This window comes from Macaca thibetana, chromosome 12 (genome assembly GCF_024542745.1).
Source record: "Macaca thibetana thibetana isolate TM-01 chromosome 12, ASM2454274v1, whole genome shotgun sequence".
In the NCBI taxonomy this organism is placed as follows: domain Eukaryota; kingdom Metazoa; phylum Chordata; class Mammalia; order Primates; family Cercopithecidae; genus Macaca; species Macaca thibetana.
In genome coordinates this window covers 72,368,436-72,394,955 of record NC_065589.1, presented here as the reverse complement: position 1 = coordinate 72,394,955, position 26,520 = coordinate 72,368,436, and the positions used below count along the sequence as shown (strand labels likewise).

At 42.0% G+C, this 26,520-nt stretch overlaps 1 protein-coding gene across 1 annotated transcript in view; it reads left to right on the top strand.

Moving 5' to 3' along the window:
* MYO3B (myosin IIIB) overlaps positions 1–26,520 on the top strand; it is a 498,102-nt gene that overhangs the window by 350,932 nt on the left and 120,650 nt on the right. Inside the window, exons 29-30 of the mRNA XM_050751472.1 lie at positions 569–670; positions 5,195–5,297. Of these exons, the coding sequence (XP_050607429.1) occupies positions 569–670; positions 5,195–5,297 (205 nt within the window). The remainder of the gene's footprint in view (positions 1–568; positions 671–5,194; positions 5,298–26,520) is intronic.

Below are 26,520 nucleotides of genomic sequence, written 5' to 3'. Positions count from 1 at the left end.
CCTCAAGTGAATATAGCGTGTAGTCTATCTTCTCCCTGACAGCATAACAAAGATCTGTGATCAGGGCTGCAAGATAATAGGAAGGGAAGGGCATTTCCAAGAGGCAGAGATGTGGAGGAGAAAAAGGAGCAGCTTCTGGGAGAGAGCTCACCCTTTGGTTTACTTCCCTGGTAGTGGCAACTGAAAGACAGCAGGAAAGCTATCCAGTGACCAAACCAAGAGTCCTAGCCTGGTGCACTCATGACCCCTGTTTGTCACTGAGTTTCCCTATTTGACTAATGTGATCAGTGACACGGTTTCCCCAAATTACCCAATGTCATTCAGCTAGTAGAAAATCTAGCCAGAACAATTATTAATTCTCCTGTTTCCTACTATTGTGCCCTTTCTCAACTAGACTGTATTAAATCTTAAAAATAAGCGCCAAGTCCATAGGTGAGATTAGTCACCTTGGTGCCTTGAACCATAAGAAAAGTGTGGATTTTCCTGGCCAACTTGTATCACCCAGTTTGGTAATTCGCCTAGGTGTGGGAGCATAACCTTGAGAAAGTCCTTTTGTTTCATTCCACAGGGGACGCTTCGAACCAAAGCAGTGGGACACATTCCCCCATCGCAGCGGGTACCAGGGGAAGTGCCAAGGTTCAAGACTGCAGCGAGCCTGGTGACCATAAAGGTGGAGTTTTTCGAGGTTTGGAATGGGTGTTCTAAACTCAGGGGTGTTCCAGAGAAGGTTCCAAAGCTGGAAGTGATCGCCTCTTATATAAGAACCTTCTGTCCACCACTCCTTTTTTCTATAGGTGACAGCCGATTAAATTTAAGACCAACCTTGCAGAGGACTCTGAAAGGTGATTTCATAGAAGGGAATAGAATAGACAGGGATAGGCTCAGTTCCTCACAGCTGCCTCTCCACCTCCTTCCATATTGCCTGGGACACTGGTCTAGTTGCAGCTCTCCTTACCAATGGCTTCTCCTTAACTCGTCTTCTTGAGGCAGACTCTGACATGTTTGTATCAGATTTACCTTAAGACTGAGGAAAGTTTTGTGTCTTGGGAAGATCTGTGATCCAGAACCTGGTATATAAATCTCAGACTGATTGAGAACATTCATGGAAGGAAGGGGTACTGTGGACAAGAAGTGGAAACGTGGGTTTCTGGTCTCAGTCCTCCACCAGTTAATATCCCTAAGCTCCAGTCATGGTAACATGAGAGAATTGGACTAAATCATGGTTTTCAAACATTTTAAAAATATTGCAGTCTCACCCTTTTGAATTTTGAAGGTCCCTGGACTTCTGCTTGAGAGGCTGTGATTTTTGAAGTACGGGCTTTAATACCAGCACCTGCATTTGATGGAAAGTGAGGACTTTGTGGTAGAATTTACAGTTACAGTTGATCTGCCAACCCCAGTGCCACTGCCCAGTGTGTAGGCAGAGAGGCTCTGGGTACTTCAGACTCCTTTAGTATCTGTCACTCAGTCTGTTTCAAGGAAATATAGAACTGGAGCTTTACCTTGGGGCAAGGAGGTTAGGGAATAGGAGAAAAAGAGAGGTAGCAGGATCCAGGAGAACATCAGTGTTTCTTGAACTTGAGGAGACTTGGGGATGGAGACAATCGGAGAGTTCATTTTCAAAAGAAGCGTGGCTGGCTGTTACTGACTGAGGCTGCGGACCACTGTTTCCCCCTAGAAGTCACAAATAAGAGATCCTCCAGTATAGGAAGTCACAAATAGGAGATCCTCCAGTATAGGAAGTCACAAATAGGAGATCCTCCAAAGATGTGTTGTGTTTGGCCAGGCACAGTGCTTTTTAAAAAACTTTGAACCTGAATGTCTTTAAGTGGGGTGTGAATTATCTGGTTCATCACAAAGCTCGCGATTCCCCATCCTCTTTGCCTGATACTTCACACATTTATATTTCTTCCTAAGTGGCCCCAAAGGCATTTGCAGCACCTCCTAATGGTGTTCTTGGTGTTTTTGTTGTTGTTGTTGTTGTTGTTGTTTTATTTCCTGACAGTCAAATGCTTTTCCATCTTACTTCAAAACAGTCTGGTAAAGACTTGACACTTGACTAATTTTTCTCCTTGAAAAATATGAATGGCTCATAGAGCTCAATCAGAGTTTGGAAGGATTCAGTTCCTCCAGAACTCCACTCCAAGTATTGCTTTACTTCATTAAACAAGAAACACTTAGGAACCCTCCCTGATGAAAGGTGACCCATCTCTAGAGAAGCTTCTATTGTCACACCTGCACATTCCCCAAGTTTGGCATTTTATGAATATTTAAGTTCATAATTTTACTTTTCAGCCACGTCACTGGTCTAATTTTATATTTTATTTTATTTTTTGAGATGGAGTCTTGCTCTGTGGCCCAGGCTGGAGAGCAGTGGAGCAATCTCGGCTCACTGCAAGCTCCACCTCCCGGGTTCACGCCATTCTCCTGCCTCAGCCTCCCGAGTAGCTGGGACTACAGGCACCAGCCACCATGCCTGACTAACTTTTTTGTATTTTTAATAGAGACGGAGTTTCACCATGTTAGCCAGGATGGTCTCGATCTCCTGACCTCGTGATCTGCCCGTCTCAGCCTCCCAAAGTGCTGGGATTACAGGTGTGAGCCACCGTGCCTAGCCTGGTCTAATTTTTTTTAACTCAACCTGTTCATACACTTAAAATGAGTCACCTTCTCTCTCTTCTTTTTCCTTCATATCTCCATTTCTCCAATTTCCGTGTTCAGAAATTCGTTTGCCAGAGAGAAGCCAGGTGATTCCAACTGTCACCAGATCATACTGAAAACTGACAATTTTGGATGCTGCTTTGAATTCAATGGTTTGATAATCTTATTTATCTCTTTAGTTTGACCCAAATCCTTCTCCCTGTTCTTCAGCAAAGCTGGGGGATGGAGGAGCAGATTCCCTCTAAGCTTTATTCAGAATATTCTGTAAGTTTCTGGTTTTATGCTTCAAATAACTCTTAAAAATCAATATTTTGATGACTGAAGTGTAAATTAATAAGAAACATGGAATAAGTTTTCCTTTCAATTACATGAACAGAAATTCTGTGGAAACCCCAGCAAAGTAGCTGGGCGCATTTGCTGAACCAGGTAAAGATGTTGCTTCCTCTCATTCTGGTCTTGGACGTGGCAGAGAGTCCCAAACCAAAAGAGATTTTACAGTTTTTTTTCTAGATCTCTTTGTGCTTTTTTCTTCTTTGGATGGCTATTGCTCCTTATAATTATTTTTTTTTTAACTGAGGATCTCAAAATAGGTACAGACAAAAGCTTGCAATCTTAGCTTTCCACAAGGGCAATATCATTTGGACTTTGATCACTGGTAGCTCTTAGTGCTGCTGAGTTGGGCCAGAGAACAAGATTAAAAATTATTTGTGGTGATTTTTCCTTCTTCACAGGGAAACAGAAAGATATTTGTATCCCTAAAGTGGGTTCCCCTCTTTTGTTTTTATTTCGGTTCTTGCTTTTATATTGCTTATCACAGCATTGCAAGTGAGTGCGGGCCAAACAGTGGTTTAGAATCTCCCAGAGGGGGAAATCCTGCCTGGTGCTCTAACTGGAGGATTTTATCAATGGAGAAAAGGCAATGGGGGAGAGGAAGGGAATTAGTTAATGAAATTCTAACAGGCTGTGGCTATTTTTCTTGATTTCTATTTTTTCCTTCTTTCAATATTGTTGCTTCACTGTTTGGCCATAATGTTTTGTCTCTGTGTGTGTGTGTGTGTAATAATAAAAATGTATTAATGTCTCACTTAAATTTTTCTCTTTATCCTTTTGGTGTTTGCAGCAATAATAATAATAACAACAACAACAAGTCTTTTTATCCATCACCTTAGCTCAAAAACTGCATTTATTCCACACAAATATTTATGCTAAGGAGCCAAACTAACAATTTAAAATCAGCACATGTTCTTTCCAGAACAGTCAACACAAAAACAACTGATTTCTGCACATGTTCTTTCTAGAACAGTCAACACAAAAACAACTGATTTCTATACTTTTTATTTATTTTTCTACACTCCGTTTCTATCATGTGTTCTGTAATCCTAACGTCAACCATTTATGCATCTTCCACAGTAAGTCACAATTCCCAAATGTATAGATTATCTTTGTTGGTTATATTTCAGTTTGGATGGTTCTAGGTTATCTAAAATAAGGACGGCAAATAGGTGTGCAGTCTCCTTCCAACACTGATTGATTGGTAGTGACTACTTGGAACAGCGGTTCTCAGCCCTGGCCACATATTAAAATTGTCTAGGGAGCTCTTTTAATAATTGATGGCAGCTCCCATCCCAGATCAATGTCAGAATCTCTAGGGGCTGGTCCTAGGCATGTTTAAAATCTTCCTGGGTGTTTCTAATGTACAGCCAGGAGTAAGACTCACTGATCTGGAAGTAGTGTCTCTCAAAATTTAACATGGATCAAGGTCACCTGGAGAGCTTGATAAAAACACAGATTGCCAGACTCTACCTGCAGAGTCTCTGATTCACAAAGTCTGAAGTTGGGCCCAAGAACGTTCATTTCTAATAAGTTTCCAGGTGATGTTGATGCTACTTGTTGGGGGTCCACACTTTGACAACCACTGATGCGAAGTGTTAAGAAGGAACTTGAGGTTGAATTAAAGTTCAGTAGAAAAGAAGGCCATGATTGATTAGCCACGGTCACTGGAAGAAAGAATTGTATTTGTTACCCTCATTCTTGAGAAACTCATCAATAAACTGTCCTCAATCAAAATGTTGAAATAGGTTACTCCTGGGATGATTTTCTCTTTACAGTTAATCCTAACCACATCATCACATTTTGTTCCTTGACCTGTCCACATCAGCAGGCAGCCTAGCCAGCCTAGAAGCTGATCTGCTGACTTTAGCACAGTGTTGTTCCAGCTATTGTATACTGCTTCTACTGGGAGCCAAATCACTTGGGGCTTCTAATCTGTTCACTCTTTATATCTATTGCCAAAGAGAGGTCGCTTGTTTTCCTTTAAGCATGAAAACAGTTTGCTGACTGGGACCAAGCATGGAACAAGACCTGGAATGGAGAAGAGCTCAATTTTAATGACATATCCTAGAAAAAAGCTATAGAAAGTCAGGGAGTGGGATGAGGGCAGGGAGAGAAGGGCTGCAGAGAGTGTAGATGGGCACCAAAACCTAACCCTACCTACTTCTGAACATATTCTTAGCCCTCCTTTCTTTTCTCTCAGTTTTCAGGGGCTCTGTAGATCATAGAAGCCATTCACAAGCAGAATCCAACAATGGTCACACACAGACTTCAAGCAACTCTCGTGCTGTCACAGAGAAAAATGGGTGAGTGTAAGAGTTCCCTGTTGTAAACTCAGGTGCTCCATTCTAATGGATAATGAAACAGAAGTATTTCTACCACTATGGTATTTTGGTGAACTGGAGAGAGTGGAACCAAAAAATGTTTCCAGGGCTGGGCGTGGTGGCTCATGCCTGTAATCCCAGCACTTTGGGGGGCTGAGGTGGGTGGATCAGCTGAGGTCAGGAGTTCGAGACTAGCCTGGCCCACATGGCAAAACCCCATCCCTACTAAAAATACAAAAATTAGCCAGCCATGGTGGCATGCATCTGTAATCCCAGCTATTCAGGAGGCTGAGGCAGGAGAATCGCTTGAACCAGAGAGGCGGAGGTTACAGTGAGCCAAGATTGTGCCACTGCACTTCAGCCTGGGTGACAGAGCAAGACTCCGTCTCAAAAAAAAGTGTTTCCATCAGATTCTCCCATGTAATGGGCAAAGTCTTTATTCTACAGAGCAACCTGAACACAACCCTACTTTTTGAGTTCTATTCATGGTTAAATCTATACTTAGCTTCATTAGGTTAAACATCCTTCCCCTGGATATTTAGCAATGTCTGGAGACATTCTTGGTTGTCACAACTTTGGAGGGAAGGGTTGTACAGCTGGCATCTAATGGGCAGAAGCCCGTGACGCTGCTAAACCTCCTACAATGTATGACAAACCCTCCCCGCAGCAAAGAATTGTCCAGCCTCAAATGTCAATAGTCCCACAGTTGAGAAACCTACAGCCAGGCATGGTGGTATGTGCTTGTAGACCCAGGTAATTGGGAGGCTGAGGTGGGAGTATCACTTCAGCCCAGGAATTTGAGTTCAGCCTAGGAAATATAGTTAGACCCTGTCTCTATATTAAAAAAAAAAAAAAAAAAAAAAAAAAAAAAAAAAGGTAGAGAAACCCTAGATTTAAGCTAAAGCAAAAAGGGAGTATCATTTCCTGTTTAGCCACAGGTTTGAGTTAAATATAATCAGAGCTTGCCTTTCAGTGACCTCTGAGCTGCTCAAGCTGCAGGGCCCGATACGCTGGCTAAATGTAGGCTCAAGACACTTTAAGTCTAGCCAGGCCAGATATGACACCAAGAGCTAGAGACGCAAACAACTCCTAGGCCTGTTCTTCAGGGAAGCCTTTATAATCTGCCTTCTCTCAGATAAGGTTTCCAGAACCCATCACATATGTCACCAGGAGGAGGACACAGCTACAGGAAGGAGTGGACCATGGCAAAGGGAAGGCCTAAATAGAATGAAACTCGCCTTTCTTATTTTCTTCCACAATGATTATGGGGAACTTCCTTAAAAGTTTTAGTCAAAGATTTCAAGAAAGAAGCAGGTCATTAGAAAGTTCTTTGCATCTTTTCACCTGGAAAAGAGAAAGTCTTAATTTACAATTTTAAACATAATTCTTAAATTATTTTTTATTTCATTTTTTGAGATCTCTTAGGATTTTTGAGACTTGATAAATTAAATTCTTAATACTCCCCCAGCGGTCTCAAATTGTCATTGGGCTGCCTTTAAAGTAAAGTACTTTAGGCTACTTGCCTAAAAAGTCAGAATAGCTCATTTAAGGGCACTTTAGGAAAAGACCTAATATCTCATATTAGAATTACGAAGTTTACAATTTCTAATGTGGTAGAAAGATCACTGAGCTTGGGTGGAAGACTTAGTTTCTGATCCTAGCTAACATTTTCCAACTGTTTGACCTTGGGCAAGTCAGTGAACCAGTTTGGAAAATGAGTTCAACCCCAGTGTGACTTCCTCAACCTCAACTGATGTCTGACTTTACTGAGAACATCAGAACAGCGCTCTGAGCTCTTCTACTGCCCTTCTCTTCACCTTAGAATCTCTCCTTATCTTCAGCTGTCCTTCCTTCCTTTGCTCCCATCTCACAGACCCCAGATCCTCTTCCTTGTGCTGTGTTCCTGCCATCCAGGCCCTACCACTATCAGTTAGCACCTCTCCTGCTTTCCCATCTTTTACACTCCGCTATCACTTTCCATTTTGCTTATCCCTCCCCGCATCCTAACAGGCCCGTGGCCTGTCCTTCCCTCTTTTTACTTTTACCACCAGACTTCCTCCAACTGCTATCCAGGTTCACTGCCTCATTTCTTCACTAAACCAACCCCTTTCTCCTTAGTCCTGAAATCTGATTTGTGTCCCTACAATGTCCTTAAAACTATCCTTGGGAAGCACAGCTCCCAGTTGCTAGAGCTTTATGTTCATCAGACTCTTTGTGGCATTTAGTTCCATGGGCCATGTGTGCTTTCCTTGAAGAGCTCTCTTCCAAGGGTATCTGTAGTATTGCCTTCTTCAGGTGCTTCCTCAGAGATATTCTCAGTCTTTGTTTTCTCTGGCTCCATCCTTCTTCTCTTCCACTCACCATTAAAATAAAGGCAATTCACAAAGTCTTAGATTATCTCCTTTCTCTCCTTCTCCCCTGGATGATACCATCTCTCGCCAGTGTGTTCTGGTATCAAGTCTCAGCTATGTGAGCACGAGTCCCAAGTCTCTGTTCTGAGCTCCACACTCCTACACCCAACTCACAGTGGACATATATTCCTGATTCACACACCAAGACTTCAACAGAAAAGCCCCTCCTAAAGCACCTCCTCCACTTGCCCTTCCCACTTGTATGATTGACATAAACACTGTCTTGTGACCTGGCCTTCAAACTTGGCACAGTCGCTCTTGACTCCTACCTCTCACTTAACCTCACTTCCAGTCATTTTCCAAGTACTCTTTCCTGGTCCAGGACTGCCATTATCTCTTTTCCTTTCTCCTTCTGTCTTTACAGACCCGCTTTCATTTCTCACACTTGATCAATTGTCTTACAACATATCCTGACTTGTTCAAAGAACTTTAATGGCTTCCTATTTTAGACCAAAAGAAGTTCCGACTTCTCAGACTGCTGTTCCACACCTCTCTCTAGCTCGTTTCAGTTTGTCCTCCAAGCTCACCTCCACTTTGTCCCTAATACACCTCATAGCTAACCAGAATCAGACTTCTTATTGTGCTACCAGCGCACCTACCTCTCTTCTCTCTGTCCATTCCTTTCTGTTCAACTCTTACCTTTTGGTCGAGATACACTGTCATAACAGCTATGTGAGCATGAGTCCCAAGTCTCTGTTCTGAGCTCCACACTCCTACACCCAACTCACAGTGGACATATACTGAAGTTGCTAGAGCTTTATGTTCATCAGACATAACGAACCTAAATCTTTTTAGGTTCCCTAAAAAGTTGCTTCCCTCTTCCTTTCTTCTTTGCCTAATCTCTCAACCTCCTTTGCAGCTCTCCTGCAGAACCACCGTTGGAAATTCTGGCCAATCATATGCAAGAGAAGTCTCCTGGGTGACTTCATGAAGACCTGATTCTTTTTAATGCTCCTTGAGCTGTAACTCTTTTGTAATAGTACTACTTAAAGTGCTGTTTCACAACAGGTTAATGGATTTGTGCCCAAATGTAAATCAACTCACTGCTTTCTTCATTAAGAAAGTCTTGTTACTAAAAAAAATCAGCTGAACTAAACACTGTTCTTGGTGATGAATTGATTTACATTCTGGCACTAACTCCTTATGTCATTATGAGTAGTAACAGTTCACAGACTGGGTCCTCACACCACACTTTGGTGTATCAGTCTCTCTGGTGCTCTTTATATTTTGCCTGGTGTTATGGTTGACCTTGTGCTAGCAAGTTAGCTTCTCAACAATGAGGACTGAGTCTTATTCTTTCTTGTATCCAGCATACACAATAGCTACTCAATAAGTTTACAGAGCTAACTTTCAAAGCCACTTATCAGCACTCAGATTTTTATGAGGGAAGTGTTTTTCCTGGGAGTCTTTGGGTAGTGGCAACAATAAGAGGATCCCAAATAACTTACCAAACAGTGGGCCAGGGTATCCCTGATACAGGGGCTGGGATTCTGTTTGCCCCCTTATGTTTGTCAACTCAGTGTTCTGTGAATCAACAAGGACTGATAGGAAGGAGTTCTTGGGCAGAGGGTGGGGTGGGAGTAAGGAAGGGTTTGGGGTGGGCAGAGTAAGAAGAGAGCTGGATTGTGTCACTTGTGATGTTCTCGGTGGGAGTAACAGACCTTCAACCCATAGATTCAAGGATCCCTCGAGACAAAACATCCAAAGACAGAAGTTCCAGGGCTGGGTCAACCATTCAGGAATGTCAAGACACAGGCCCCTTGCATCTCTTTTCTTTGCTGTTCTCGGCATGTCAGTGAGGCCCCCACTTAAGGCCATGAGGTGGCTGGAGCAACACTGAGCATCACTTCCTCACATGGCAGTGTCTGGAGCAGGAAGAAGGAAGCAGATGGAAAGGAGATTCTTCTCAGGAGTCTCTCTCCATTTGCTAGGAGGGAAATCTTTCCCAGAAGTCACCCAGGAGACTTCTCTTGCATATGATTGGCCAGAATTTGCAGTGGTGGTTCTGCGGGAAAGCTGCAAAGGAGGTTGAGAGATTAGGCAAGAAGAAAGGAAGAGGGAAGCAACCAGCAAAGTCTGCCTCAAGAGTCCTGGAGAAACAGTATGGGAGCAGACAGGTACCAGGGAAAGATGAAGGGAAGGCAAAATCAGAGGGAAGAGTTCATAAGGAAGATCCATACATGTCAAGAAATATTGCTGCAAATAAGAACTGCAGGGAAGTGTGCCGGGAAGTGTTGAGATCATTCAGATTTATTGTTTGTTAGCACTTATTGCTATGCCAGTTTTTTTTTTCCTCCACATTTTATCTCATGTAATTCTCACACTGGCCTTCTGGGTTGGTGTTACTCACTCTATATTACAGATAAACCGAACTTGGGGAAAGCTAAGGCAAATAGCTCATAAACATTATCTCAGAGACCAGTGCTGGATTGGTTTCAGATCTACCTGCACCTGCCCCCCATCAGCTAGTCAGGGAATCACAGGGTTATGCAGGGTCACACAGAGAATAAATGGTGGGTCTGGGCTTTGAATTCAGATCTTCTATCTCCAACAATAATAACCGCTAACATTTGGTATTCATTAGCAACTTCCTGGGCACTGTGCGAAGTGGTTTTGTTTTTGTTTTTTGAGATGGAGTTTCACTCTGTTGCCCAGGCTGGAATGCAATAGCGTGAGCTCAGCTCACTGCAACCTCCACCCTCTGGGTTCAAGTGATTCTCCTGCCTCAGCCTCCCTAGCAGCTGGGATTACAGGTGTGTGCCACAACACCTGGCTAATTTTTGTGTTTTCAGTGGAGATGGGGTTTCACCATGTTGGCTAGGCTGATCTCGAACTCCTGACATCTAGCAATCCATCCCCCTCAGCCTCCCAAAGTGCTGGGATTATAGGCGTGAGCCACAGTGCCTGGGCTGTGCTAAGTGTTTTACACGTATTATCCTACTCAACTTTATGGGAAAGGTACAGATTTTATAATCTGTGACATTGAGAGATTACAAGTAATTTGCCAATGTTACTTAATCAGTAAAGTGACAGAATCAGGATTTGAACATGGGCCTTCTGACCAGAGCACTCATTTTTTTTTTTTAATTTATTTATTATTATTATACTTTAAGTTGTAGGGTACATGTGCATAACGTGCAGGTTTGTTACATATGTATACTTGTGCCATGTTGGTGTGCTGCACCCATCAACTCGTCATTTACATCAGGTATAACTCCCAGTGCAATCCCTCCCCCCTCCCCCCTCCCCATGATAGGCCCCGGTGTGATGTTCCCCTTCCTGAGTCCAAGTGATCTCATTGTTCAGTTTCCACCTATGAGTGAGAACATGCGGTGTTTGGTTTTCTGTTCTTGTGATAGTTTGCTAAGAATGATGGTTTCCAGCTGCATCCATGTCCCTATAAAGGACACAAACTCATCCTTTTTTATGGCTGCATAGTATTCCATGGTGTATATGTGCCACATTTTCTTAATCCAGTCTGTCACTGATGGACATTTGGGTTGATTCCAAGTCTTTGCTATTGTGAATAGTGCTGCAATAAACATACGTGTGCATGTGTCTTTATAGCAGCATAATTTATAATCCTTTGGGTATATACCCAGTAATGGGATGGCTGGGTCATATGGTACATCTAGTTCTAGATCCTTGAGGAATCGCCATACTGTTTTCCATAATGGTTGAACTAGTTTACAATCCCACCAACAGTGTAAAAGCATTCCTATTTCTCCACATCCTCTCCAGCACCTGTTGTTTCCTGACTTTTTAATGATCGCCATTCTAACTGGTGTGAGATGGTATCTCATTGTGGTTTTGATTTGCATTTCTCTGATGGCCAGTGATGATGAGCATTTTTTCATGTGTCTGTTGGCTGTATGAATGTCTTCTTTTGAGAAATGTCTGTTCATATCCTTTGCCCACTTTTTGATGGGGTTGTTTGTTTTTTTCTTGTAAATTTGTTTGAGTTCTTTGTAGGTTCTGGATATTAGCCCTTTGTCAGATGAGTAGATTGCAAAAATTTTCTCCCATTCTGTAGGTTGCCTGTTCACTCTGATGGTAGTTTCTTTTGCTGTGCAGAAGCTCTTTAGTTTAATTAGATCCCATTTGTCAATTTTGGCTTTTGCTGCCGTTGCTTTTGGTGTTTTAGACATGAAGTCTTTGCCCATGCCTATGTCCTGAATGGTACTACCTAGGTTTTCCTCTAGGATTTTTATGGTATTAGGTCTAACATTTAAGTCTCTAATCCATCTTGAATTAATTTTCGTATAAGGAGTAAGGAAAGGATCCAGTTTCAGCTTTCTACTTATGGCTAGCCAATTTTCCCAGCACCATTTATTAAATAGGGAATCCTTTCCCCTTTTCTTGTTCCTCTCAGGTTTGTCAAAGATCAGATGGCTGTAGATGTGTGGTATTATTTCTGAGGACTCTGTTCTGTTCCATTGGTCTATATCTCTGTTTTGATACCAGTACCATGCTGTTTTGGTTACTGTAGCCTTGTAGTATAGTTTGAAGTCAGGTAGCGTGATGCCTCCAGCTTTGTTCTTTTGACTTAGGATTGTCTTGGAGATACGGGCTCTTTTTTGGTTCCATATGAACTTTAAAGCAGTTTTTTCCAATTCTGTGAAGAAACTCATTGGTAGCTTGATGGGGATGGCATTGAATCTATAAATTACCTTGGGCAGTATGGCCATTTTCACGATATTGATTCTTCCTATCCATGAGCATGGTATGTTCTTCCATTTGTTTGTGTCCTCTTTTATTTCACTGAGCAGTGGTTTGTAGTTCTCCTTGAAGAGGTCCTTTACATCCCTTGTAAGTTGGATTCCTAGGTATTTTATTCTCTTTGAAGCAATTGTGAATGGAAGTTCATTCCTGATTTGGCTCTCTGTTTGTCTGTTACTGGTGTATAAGAATGCTTGTGATTTTTGCACATTAATTTTGTATCCTGAGACTTTGCTGAAGTTGCTTATCAGCTTAAGGAGATTTTGGGCTGAGACAATGGGGTTTTCTAAATATACAATCATGTCATCTGCAAACAGGGACAATTTGACTTCTTCTTTTCCTAACTGAATACCCTTGATTTCTTTCTCTTGCCTAATTGCCCTAGCCAGAGCTTCCAACACTATGTTGAATAGGAGTGGTGAGAGAGGGCATCCCTGTCTTGTGCCAGTTTTCAAAGGGAATGCTTCCAGTTTTTGCCCATTCAGTATGATATTGGCTGTGGGTTTGTCATAAATAGCTCTTATTATTTTGAGGTACATTCCATCAATACCGAATTTATTGAGCGTTTTTAGCATGAAGGGCTGTTGAATTTTGTCAAAAGCCTTTTCTGCATCTATTGAGATAATCATGTGGTTCTTGTCTTTGGTTCTGTTTATATGTTGGATTATGTTTATTGATTTGCGAATGTTGAACCAGCCTTGCATCCCAGGGATGAAGCCCACTTGATCATGGTGGATAAGCTTTTTGATGTGTTGCTGAATCCGGTTTGCCAGTATTTTATTGAGGATTTTTGCATCGATGTTCATCAGGGATATTGGTCTAAAATTCTCTTTTTTAGTTGTGTCTCTGCCAGGCTTTGGTATCAGGATGATGTTGGCCTCATAAAATGAGTTAGGGAGGATTCCCTCTTTTTCTATTGATTGGAATAGTTTCAGAAGGAATGGTACCAACTCCTCCTTGTACCTCTGGTAGAATTCAGCTGTGAATCCATCTGGTCCTGGACTTTTTTTGGTTGGTAGGCTATTAATTATTGCCTCAATTTCAGAGCCTGCTATTGGTCTATTCAGGGATTCAACTTCTTCCTGGTTTAGTCTTGGAAGAGTGTAAGTATCCAGGAAATTATCCATTTCTTCTAGATTTTCCAGTTTATTTGCGTAGAGGTGTTTATAGTATTCTCTGATGGTAGTTTGTATTTCTGTGGGGTCGGTGGTGATATCCCCTTTATCATTTTTAATTGCGTCGATTTGATTCTTCTCTCTTTTCTTCTTTATTAGTCTTGCTAGTGGTCTGTCAATTTTGTTGATCTTTTCAAAAAACCAACTCCTGGATTCATTGATTTTTTGGAGGGTTTTTTGTGTCTCTATCTCCTTCAGTTCTGCTCTGATCTTAGTTATTTCTTGCCTTCTGCTAGCTTTTGAATGTGTTTGCTCTTGCTTCTCTAGTTCTTTTAATTGCGATGTTAGAGTGTCAATTTTAGATCTTTCCTGCTTTCTCTTGTGGGCATTTAGTGCTATAAATTTCCCTCTACACACTGCTTTAAATGTGTCCCAGAGATTCTGGTATGTTGTATCTTTGTTCTCATTGGTTTCAAAGAACATCTTTGTTTCTGCCTTCATTTCGTTATGTACCCAGTAGTCATTCAGGAGCAGGTTGTTCAGTTTCCATGTAGTTGAGCGGTTTTGATTGAGTTTCTTAGTCCTGAGTTCTAGTTTGATTGCACTGTGGTCTGAGAGACAGTTTGTTATAATTTCTGTTCTTGTACGTTTGCTGAGGAGTGATTTACTTCCAATTACGTGGTCAATTTTGGAGTAAGTACGATGTGGTGCTGAGAAGAATGTATATTCTGTTGATTTGGGGTGGAGAGTTCTATAGATGTCTATTAGGTCTGCTTGCTGCAGAGATGAGTTCAATTCCTGGATATCCTTGTTAACTTTCTGTCTCGTTGATCTGTCTAATGTTGACAGTGGAGTGTTGAAGTCTCCCATTATTATTGTATGGGAGTCTAAGTCTCTTTATAAGTCTCTAAGGACTTGCTTTATGAATCTGGGTGCTCCTGTATTGGGTGCATATATATTTAGGATAGTTAGCTCTTCCTGTTGAATTGATCCCTTTACCATTATGTAATGGCCTTCTTTGTCTCTTTTGATCTTTGATGGTTTAAAGTCTGTTTTATCAGAGACTAGTATTGCAACCCCCGCTTTTTTTTGTTCTCCATTTGCTTGGTAAATCTTCCTCCATCCCTTTATTTTGAGCCTATGTATGTCTCTGCGTGTGAGATGGGTCTCCTGAATACAGCAGACTGATGGGTCTTGACTCTTTATCCAGTTTGCCAGTCTGTGTCTTTTAATTGGAGCATTTAGTCCATTTACATTTAAGGTTAATATTGTTATGTGTGAACTTGATCCTGCCATTATGATATTAACTGGTTATTTTGCTCGTTAGTTGATGCAGTTTCTTCCTAGCCTCGATGGTCTTTACATTTTGGCATGTTTTTGCAATGGCTAGTACCAGTTGTTCCTTTCCATGTTTAGTGCTTCCTTCAGGGTCTCTTGTAAGGCAGGCCTAGTGGTGACAAAATCTCTAAGCATTTGCTTATCTGTAAAGGATTTTATTTCTCCTTCACTTATGAAACTTAGTTTGGCTGGATATGAAATTCTGGGTTGAAAATTCTTTTCTTTAAGAATGTTGAATATTGGCCCCCACTCTCTTCTGGCTTGGAGAGTTTCTGCCGAGAGATCTGCTGTTAGTCTGATGGGCTTCCCTTTGTGGGTAACCCGACCTTTCTCTCTGGCTGCCCTTAAGATTTTTTCCTTCATTTCAACTTTGGTGAATCTGGCAATTATGTGTCTTGGAGTTGCTCTTCTCGAGGAGTATCTTTGTGGCATTCTCTGTATTTCCTGGATTTGAATGTTGGCCTGCCCTACTAGGTTGGGGAAGTTCTCCTGGATGATATCCTGAAGAGTGTTTTCCAACTTGGTTCCATTTTCCCCCTCACTTTCAGGCACCCCAATCAGACGTAGATTTGGTCTTTTTACATAATCCCATACTTCTTGCAGGCTTTGTTCATTTCTTTTTCTTCTTTTTTCTTTTGGTTTCTCTTCTCGCTTCATTTCATTAATTTGATCCTCAATCGCTGATACTCTTTCTTCCAGTTGATCAAGTCGGTTACTGAAGCTTGTGCATTTGTCACGTATTTCTCGTGTCATGGTTTTCATCTCTTTCATTTCGTTTATGACCTTCTCTGCATTAATTACTCTAGCCATCAATTCTTCCACTTTTTTTTCAAGATTTTTAGTTTCTTTACGCTGGGTACGTAATTCCTCCTTTAGCTCTGAGAAATTTGATGGACTGAAGCCTTCTTCTCTCATCTCGTCAAAGTCATTCTCCGTCCAGCTTTGATCCGTTGCTGGCGATGAGCTGCGCTCCTTTGGCGGGGGAGATGCGCTCTTATTTTTTGAATTTCCAGCTTTTCTGCCCTGCTTTTTCCCCATCTTTGTGGTTTTATCTGCCTCTGGTCTTTGATGATGGTGATGTACTGATGGGGTTTTGGTGTAGGTGTCCTTCCTGTTTGATAGTTTTCCTTCTAACAGTCAGGACCCTCAGCTGTAGGTCTGTTGGAGATTGTTTGAGGTCCACTCCAGACCCTGTTTGCCTGGGTATCAGCAGCAGAGGCTGCAGAAGATAGAATATTTCTGAACAGCGAGTGTACCTGTCTGATTCTTGCTTTGGAAGCTTCCTCTCAGGGGTGTACTCCACCCTGTGAGGTGTGGGGTGTCAGACTGCCCCTAGTGGGGGATGTCTCCCAGTTAGGCTCCTCAGGGGTCAGAGACCCACTTGAGCAGGGAGTCTGTCCCTTCTCAGATCTCAACCTCCGTGTTGGGAGATCCACTGCTCTGTTCAAAGCTGTCAGACAGAGTCGTTTGCGTCTGCAGAGGCTTCTGCTGTGTTTGTTATTGTTTACTGTGCCCTGTCCCCAGAGGTGGAGTCTACAGAGACAGGCAGGTTTCCTTGAGCTGCTGTGAGCTCCACCCAGTTCGAGCTTCCCAGCAGCTTTGTTTACCTACTTAAGCCTCAGCAATGGCGGGCGCCCCTCCCCCAGCCTCGCTGCTGCCTTGCCGGTAGATCACAGACTGCTGTGCTAGCAATGAGGGAGGCTCCGTGGGCATGGGACCCTCCCGGCCAGGTGTGGGATATGATCTCCTGGTGTGCCTGTTTGCTTAAAGCGCAGTATTGGGGTGGGAGTTACCCGATTTTCCAGGTGTTGTGTGTCTCAGTTCCCCTGGCTAGGAAAAGGGATTCCCTTCCCCCTTGCGCTTCCCAGGTGAGGCAATGCCTCGCCCTGCTTCAGCTCTCGCTGGTCGGGCTGCAGCAGCTGACCAGCACCGATCGTCCGGCACTCCCCAGTGAGATGAACCCAGTACCTCAGTTGAAAATGCAGAAATCACCGGTCTTCTGTGTCGCTCGCGCTGGGAGTTGGAGACTGGAGCTGTTCCTATTCGGCCATCTTGCTCCGCCCCCCAGAGCACTCATTTTTTAACTGGTACATTCTACTGCCTCTCATGGCTCCAGGCTCCAAATAATTAGTCCAGGACATTTTCTCTCTACCCACATTGTCTCCATACCTGTCATTGTTTAAATCTGAAATCACCACCCACTGAGAAATACACCCTGATTGTTTTAACTGTCACCCTGTGATTGATGAAGAAAATTCCAGCACCCAGGTCTTGGGAGAAAGCCTCATGGGAAAGGTGCTCCCATCTGTGCATGATGGGACAGGGTTAACTTGGTTGGAGAGAAGGAAACCTCAGGTTGAAAGTAGAAGTGAGTGGTTGGGGTGATGCTTCTCTGCTTCACTTCCTATGTGAGCCTGTAACTGTGTACAGTGAGTGACAGAATGGAAATAGTCTTTTATGTTGTGGGGCTTTGTTCCCATGATGGTAATCCCCCATTTTAATGCTGATAAATACAATGGTGAGGATTATGCCCCTTAATTTAATTTGGCCTGCATATGGCAAAGCTCTCACAAGGCTTTTATGTGACATTCTTTAGCACAGCTAGCCTGTTGTTGTGTAAAAGGAACCCATATGAAGGAGGCAGGAGATTGATAATGCTGGTGCAAGTGTTTTCACAAGATGGCTTGAACACACCCCCAGTGAAGCTGCTTCGTTGTGGGCCCTTAAATGAGGATTCAGACTCAGAGGGATGGGAACTTCCGTGACTCAGGCAGCTCGAGGAGAACTGGCAGCTCGAGGAGAACTGGCAGCTCACAAGGGGAAAACGAGTGCATATTTCTCCCGTGTGTCATCCTTGTGGCTCTGAGGCTTGGAGCCAATTGGGCTGACCTCAGAATCGATGAGCCAGAGAAACAGCCTCCCAGTCAGCAGGGCTGACTGTGGGCCAGATTTTCATGTGGGCTGTGAAGTAGAGATTGCCACTTATCTTGACAAACATTGTGTGTGAGGGGTCATTGCGGAAATACATGGCAGTTCTAAGACTGTTGAACAGAACAAATCCTCCAGCAAATTTCCTTCCTCTGTGGTCAAGTTAGTGCACTAACACATTGGAGGACCCCATATGAAACCAGAGGGAAAATGGCAGCATGATGTGGGAGTGGTGGTAGGAATAGTAGCCTTCTTTAATCAAGTGCTTAAGATGTGGTAGATACTGTATGTATTATCTCATTTGAGTAGAAAAATGATGAGCTTTGGTGACAGACCTGGGTTTGAATCCTAGTTCAACTACTTACAAGCTATGAGACATTGGACAAATTCCTTCCTCTCTCTGAACCTCAGTATCCTAGACTGCAAAAAGGGAATAATTGGGAGGACTGGAGATCATCAAAGCAAAGGAACTAGCACAGTTCTAGACATGTAATGAATACTCAATAAGGGATTATGGCAAGCTGTTGTTGGTCGTGGTGATAGAAGTAGTAGCAGTAATAGTAGTAATATTAGTATGGAAAAGTTTTCCATAAAGTTAAACTCATATGAAGGGTCAAGACTTTGACTTAGCTCTAGAATCGTAGACTAAAATAAACATTGAGGTTTCCATCACCTTAGAAACTGAACAATGCTCACTCTCTGCTTTAACTTTAGAGACAAATTTTGTTTTCTTGTATTCCTGGCTCTTACCTCAGGTGTGAAACTGAGGTTGACTTTGGGTTCAGAAGTCACCCTTACCAACATTGCCAGCATGACATATCATACCCTCAAATAATAACTTTCAGAGCTTAGTTGATGCTAGGGCTTCTTTAGACTTTCTAGATTTTTAAAATATTAATTGGTCACATGTATTTTCAAAACCTTTTTGAAGGCAGAAACCTTATAACCAGCTGAACAAAGCTTCAAGGAAAAATCTGTTTTGAGTTATATTTTTCCTTGGGGACTTGCTTATGGCCATATATAAATATTTATGTGAACTATTTCAACAAACCCTAAATCATCAGTGATCCTTATGCAAAGAATCCTTTTAGAAGATTTCTGTATGTCAAGAATGCCAGCAGTCTCTTTCTAAGAACAGATTCCAGGGACCAGAGGCCTCTTTTAAAATAGTTGGAACTGTTTGGTGGTTTTCAACATGTCCTGCTTTCATATTCTGTATACCTGTTCATGCTATTCCATCTGAACAGAATTCCCTTGCCAGTCCTGTCTTTACCTGTTGATGTTTTACTCATCCTTCAAGGTCTCATTCATGTGGCAAGCAGACAAGGGCAAGAGAAGAGCATCCCAGGCAGGAGAAACAGAGTGGGCCATAGCCAGAGGCAGGATATGCAGGAGCCACTCTTGGGAAAGTGAAAGGTCCAGTAAGAAGAAGGCAAAGGGTGGGACGGGGGTGGTATGAGGCAGGAAGAACTATTACAGGGAATAAGGCACCAAGATATGGGAGGTCTTCAAAAGTACACAAAATGTTTTGTTGTCCTATAGGTCAAAAGATGTAAACCCATAGTGTTTGGGGAGAATATAGTCTACAGACATGTTTTGTTTGGCCTGAGTGTTTTTAAATTTTTAAAATTAGATTCTAACACATAAAAATTGAAAGATTTCATGTAATTTGAACTTCTGATAGCTCTTAAAAAACCTGAATATCTGGCAGCAATCTGCTGGAAGTGAGCAGGAGCTGTCTTTTACAGATCCCTACTCACCCGCCTGCGTAATTCATGGCTTCGCCTGCCAGCATCTGAGTTTGATTCCTGCCCGCTGTGTGCAGGGCACCATCTAGGTAGAGGAAACGATTCAGCTACAGACGCTGGCGCCGAACTGCTTCTGTTCTCGACCAGGTTTGTGTCCAACTACCTCAATGACCTTGGGCAAGTGTGTTTCTAATAATGGTACTTACCTCATGTGGCCATTGTGAGAATAAACCATAGAAAACGTTTAGATGACTACCTAGTATGTAGTTAAATGGACAAAAATGTTAGCTCTTATTACTGTATCCCACATGAGATAATAAACTTTAGGGCTGAAACTGTTGCTCATTTCTGTAGCACCCACAGAATCTAGAATTTAGAATCTTTGGCCATAACTGGCATAAGATGAAATAATTGATGAATGGATAAATGAATATGTGCTCCTTGAGTTTTTATTTCTGTGAGGTCCAAAGCTAAATTTAATTACTTTGTTCTCTAGAAATGCTTCGTATTTACCTTGAGTTTGATTGGAGCATCCTAGTTAGTTGTTGATAAAGGAGCTAGCTTTCCCAAAAAGTCAAAAATGCTAATTAAACAAGTGAAGGGAGATTCCATTAACACTGTGTCATTTTTCGGTGATGCATCTACCTTCCTCACTCAAAAATAAACTCCAAGTTTGGGAAGATGTTTATGTGTTCTCTTTGGGAAGCTCACTTATTGGCTGGTAGCTGTCTGTGGTTAATATCTCAAATTGAAGGTCAGTTGCTAGGAACTAGGACATGGTGAACTTCAGCAGATATGATGTGAGAATGCATGTTTGACTTGGGTTTTCTTATATCCCATGATCCACACTTCAGGGCAATTTTTTTTTTTTTTTTGAGACAGAGTCTCACTTTGTCGCCAGACTGGAGTGCAGTGGCGCCATCTCAGCTCACTGCAACCTCCGCCTCCCAGGTTCAACCAATTCTCCTGCCTCAGCCTCCTGAGTAGCTGGGACTATAGCTGTGCACCACCATGATCAGCTAATTTTTGTATTTTTACTAGAGACGGAGTTTCACCATGTTGGCCAGGATGGTCTCAATCTCTTGACCTCAAGTGATCCACCCGCCTCAGCCTCTCAAAGTGCTGGGATTGTGTGCACAAGCCACTGTGCCCTGCCTCAAGGCAAATATTTTCATGCCCAATGCATCAGATGACGATGGACAGTTTGGCATAGAAACCAATTTTCAGTTTTTTAACACTTCTTCTATATAGCTGAAGTCACATTATCATCCCCATCAAGGCCTTCAACGTGATCGCCTGTGGACATGAACTTTTGTGTTTTCATTAACCTATCCCTAAACATACTTGCTGTCAACAATGTTGCTATACAAAGTTGACTAGCAAGGTTGGGCTCACGTGCTCTCTGGAAAACTTGAACATTTTCAAACCCATTTTAATTTAGTTTGAATAAACTTCATCTAAAACTGAATCATATATTCAAGTTTCCAAAAAATTGCTGTTGAAGTTCTCCTAATAGCTCTCTTCTTTCTAATAAAAAGTCAAATTTTTAGTATGATATTTTTAGTGTGATAATGCCTCTACTTTTTCTAAAGAAATCTCAATCTCTCACACATGGACACAAAGAGGGGAGCAACAGACACTGGAACCTACTTGAGGGTGGAGGTCGGGAGGAGGGGGAGGAGCAGAGAAAATGATTATTGGGTATTAAGCTTAGTACCTGGGTGATAGAATAATCTGTACAACAAACCCCCATGACACAAGTTTACCTATATAACAAACTGGAGCTTGTACTCCTGGACCTAAAATAAGAGTTAAAAAAAAGAAATTTCAGTCCCCTTAGATCTCTCCTTTCCTTCTTTCCCTTTTGTCCTTCTTCTCTCCCTCCCTCCCCTCCTTCTTCCTTTTCTTTCTTTCTTCTTTGTTTCTCTCCTTATACTACTTATATCTACATCTCTAAAGTTCTGGTTTCTAATCCAAAAGACAATTTCAAATAATGAGAAAATCTGATAAGATCCCTAACCATTTCTCCATCCCTTGTCCCTTCCTGTATTTACCCATAGAAATTCAGCACATTGCTGCTACCTACATTGTATCCTCATCAAGACCTTTATTAGGCCAGGCGCGGTGGCTCAAGCCTGTAATCCCAGCACTTTGGGAGGCCGAGACGGGCGGATCATGAGGTCAGGAGATCGAGACCATCCTGGCTAACACAGTGAAACCCCGTCCCTACTAAAAAATACAAAAAAATAGCCGGGCGAGGTGGCGGGCGCCTGTAGTCCCAGCTATAGGGAGGCTGAGGCAGGAGAATGCCGCAAACCCGGGAGGCGGAGCTTGCAGTGAGCTGAGATCCGGCCACTGCACTCCAGCCTGGGCGACAGTGCAAGACTCCCTCTCAAAAAAAAAAAAAAAAAGACCTTTATTATATTCAGGCTCAGAATGAGTTTCTGCCCAAAAGACCTTTTACGTATTAGGCCTATTTTGAAAAGTTTGAGAAAAGAAAATGGACTCAAGTGGAAAATGTTACAGGAAGCAAAATTTTGTAAAAATGAAATTTATATGAGTGCTTCATTATCAACACATAAAGAAACCTAGATTATAATCCTGCAGGTTGAAAGAAGAGTAACTTTGTACATTTTCACAATTTTATTAACTTCACTTTCTTCACTGGATTACAAGGAAAACATAGTAGTGTTTCAGTTCCCAGTATATTTTGTGAATTAAATAGCAGCTTGTTCCTCACTATAAAACACAAATATGCCAATATATTTTCCACTAGCATTGCCCTGGTCACCTTAAATTAAGAAGAAACGAGTAAGTATTTGCCATTAAAAGCTGGTAACGGTAGTAATGCCACAACATCTCTGTGTGCATCTTAGTAACTTCTCAGACTTATCTCCTTGATGAGTTGACAAAACAGGAGGAGGGTTGAATTTGTTCTTTTTATCTGAATGGTGTAGGTGGGGAAGACAGAGAGCAATAGAGAGCTCTTATGAAACAGAGCTCTAGCAACTGCTGTGCTTAGGAAATTAGATAATAAACAGTCCTGATACCAAAATTCTAATGGCCTAAGATCAACACAGTCTGGAGACGCAGGTGGGAGTGGCCTTCCTCGCTCTGATCCAGACCCTCCCCGGAGAGCTCTTTATGTCAACAAGAACAGCCAGCGCTCCTGGCCAGCTCCCAGGACTCAGAGTGGGGCTATCATTTTTGTTTGCTTTGCAAATATCTTAATGGGAAGTGGTTCAACACCACCTATGGGTTAATCTGAGGGGTTCTGCTTGGCAGCTGTTAGCTCTGAGAACCACATGGCCGCTCTCGGGTGCAGGGAGTCAGGCTAGCTGTTAACTACCCAGCGCCAGGTTGAGGCATCATCTTTGCTTATTGGATTTACTGACTGGCAGGAAGCACCTTGTTGACTTTTATTTTTAGTTTGTTCCTCCTGGGAGAGCAAGGATGTTATTCTCAGATCCAACTGTGCTTTTCTCTCCAAGGGAGGGCAGTTGTTTAAATTATTTTACTAGCATGAAGCATCCTTTCACCTAAGCTCATTTTCAGAATCTGAAACTTCAATTTTAAAAGTGGTGGTCTGGTGAAGGTGGAAGGGGCATTGTTGCCAGAAGAAAGATTAAGTATATTAGCCTGAAGGGAGGGCAAACAGTGGAAGCCACAGCCTTGTCTTCACCTGGGTTCTAAAGAATTGGATAAATAGTGAATTTCTCTGCTCTAGTGTTCCCTTAGTCCTCTCCCCCTCCCTCTCCTCCACCCCAACATGGCTTTCATTGTCTTCTCTTGACCCACAGGCATGTTTCCCTAAGCGTCACAAGCAAGTCATGCCTTTCTGGATCTGTGTCTGCTGACATTGACTCAGATGATCTCTTTCTTTATGCTTTCCTTACTGGATTGCAGGCAGAATAGGATGGTTTCCACAAAGCAGGTTAGGGAAGTACCTGAAGTGATAACAGACATGTAGACAGTTTCCAAATGCCCCATTTGTAAAAATGCAAGAAGTTCAGATTTCTCTGTAGGTCCTAGAAGAAGTGTCTAGCTACCCTCAGGAATAGTGTAACCCTGCTTTTAAAGTCTTATTCTTTCCTGGGGGTTTCCCACACCTACTTGTAGGATTGTCTTGTGGTTGACAACAAGGGCCCTACAGTCCACTAGACCTGCTACTACAGGGTTAGAACTTTATAAACCCACTTATTTTCTCAAGGCTTCAGTCTCCTCATCTTTAAATGGAAGATCAAATAGCACAATATGTACCTCACCAAGCCATGAAAGTTAAATGAGGTAGCATATACAAAGTATGTAGTATCTCATCTGATGTATAAAAAGCACTCCCAAAGCGTCGTGATTAGAGGAGTTGTTGTTATCTCTGAGGCATCCACTTTAAGTCATCCTTAGTATTATGCATTTTTTTCTAAAGTGCTCATTTTGAAGTCTGTTACTCCCAACCCTTTAAAATCATCCAGTGCCAAACTATATGACTATATGAGTATCAAAGTAAATGATGACTAAAGAGTATAATCCATTGAATAAAATAAGGTATCATGAGTCCACATGGATGGATGGATGGATGGATGGATGGATGGATGGATGGATGGATAAATGGATGGAGGGAAGGAAGGAAGGAAGGGAAGAGGCTGAGCTCTTCCTTACAATAAAATATGAAATAATAAAGGTAGATGAAATTAAGAAAACAGAAAATCATCATTTGGCAACTACAAAAATAATAATTGTTTCAGGCAATAATTACGAATGGATGCCAACACTACTATGTGAAAGTTTGAGGAGTAATAAGCTATTTGCATAGTCTCAGAGTAAATCCCCATAAGAAACTTATTAATTACAAAAGGACAGTGAAGAAATCTGACAGAAACCACCTTAACCAAGTGATGAAAGTTAGCATCACCAGTCACTGAACAAACTGACAGCATGTGCTTCCTGATATGATACATTGAGAAGAAGACAACATCACTGTTGTGAATTTCTTGCCAAATGTGGATAACCTGAATTTAATCATGAGGAAACAGCAGACAAGTCCAAACGAAGGGAGCCTTTACAAAATGACCGGCCTACCAGCCTGTAGGTTCCAAAATGAAACATGACAGAAGACTAAGAAACTATTCCAGATGAAAGGGGACTAAAAGAATGTTACCTCTGAATGCAACAGATGATCTAGGAATTTCTTTTGCTATAGAAGACACCATTGAAACATTTGGAAAACTGAATACAATCTGTAGATTGGAAAATAGTGTCATATTAATATTAAATTCCTGATTTTGACCATTGTATTCTGATCATATAAGAATATGCCCTTCCTTTTAAAAACACACACACTGAATTATTTAGGGATAAAAGAGTATCAGGTAGGCTGAGCGCAGTGGCTCATGCCTGTAATCCCAGCACTTTGGGAGGCCAAGGTGGGCGGATCACCTGGGGTCGGGAGTTCGAGACCAGCCTGACCAACATGGTGAAACCCCATTTCTACTAAAACTACAAAAAAATTAGTTGGGCATCGTGGCAGGTGCCTGTAATCCCAGCTACTTGGGAGGCTGAGGCAGAAGAATTGCTCGAACCTGGGAGGTGGAGGTTGTGGTAAACCAAGATTGCGCCATTGCACTCCAGCATGGGCAACAAGAGTGAAACTCTGTTTCAAAAAAAGAAAAAAAAAAAGGATCAGGTTTGCAACTGACTCTCAAATGGTTCAGAAAAAAATTATGCATGTTTGTGTGTGTATGTATCAGTACAGAGAGAGAGGACAAAGCAAATATGTAAGTCTGTTGAGGAATATATAGGATTCCTTATACTATTCTTGCATCTTTTATATTAATATGATTAAATCAGAATAAAAAGTTGCAATAAAAAAACAAGTCAATGCCACTTCTTGCCCTTTAGACAGGGCAGTTCATCAGCCACTTTCTCTTTAGACTCTTGATCCCTCTCCATTACACCTAAAAGTCTATTCCACGTCACCATTGCCCTGCGTGGTGATGGTCCTCAAGCTTCTCTGCTGTGACATTGCTGACTAGTCACCACCCCCTGCACACAATCTTGTTTAGGCTTTTCGTTTGTGAAAGTTTCTGAAAATGTCCTTCCCTTCTCTCACGCCCCCTCCCTCACTTGTCCTTGGACCCCATCATTTAGTGTCATGTGCGTCATGCACTTCATTTCAGCACTTCTTACTTCTCCTTCCCTGAACTAAGTACTGCTTTCAGAATTAACAGAGGAAAACTGGGTTAAATATTATCTTTTGTGGGGGGGGGGGGGGTAGGGCAGTGGTGAAAAGAACATCCCCCAGTTACAGCATGAAAAGGGTATAATAAATGGTCTCTGAAGTTTCCTTTTTCTCCACAAGTCTATGCCTTGGCCTAATTCAGTCTTAAAATGCTAGAACTGTAACTCAAAAGTAGCTTAACCCACAAGTTACCTTAAGACTCCACCCAAAGGAAAAGCACAGATTCTAGAAAGGCAGCCACACAGATACCTCATCATTATTATTCTCCCTTGAAGTTTCCATGTTTACGGATTTGTCTTTCAGACGTGCAAAATCATAAACATAAGTAACCACATTATTAAGTATATATTTTATTTCTAACTTCCGACTATATATGCATCTCTAATTATTTTAAAATCTTGTCTTGTGTTTTTATTTTGTTCTGCCCAGGAGAACAAATGTAATCATTTTTTCCTTAGCTCAGGCAAGAGTTTTTATTTATATTTTGCTGATGAAGAAGTGGAGAGGTGATTTGCCCAAGTTAGAGTTGCCATACTTGGCAAATAAAAATGCAAGATACCCACTTAGATTTGAATTTTCTAGAAACAACAAATAATCTTTTTTGTATAAGTATGTCCAAATAAGTATTTGAACATACTTATACTAAATCGTTACAAACATACCTTGCTTTATTCCCTTTTGCTTCATTACACTTCACAGATACTGTGTTTT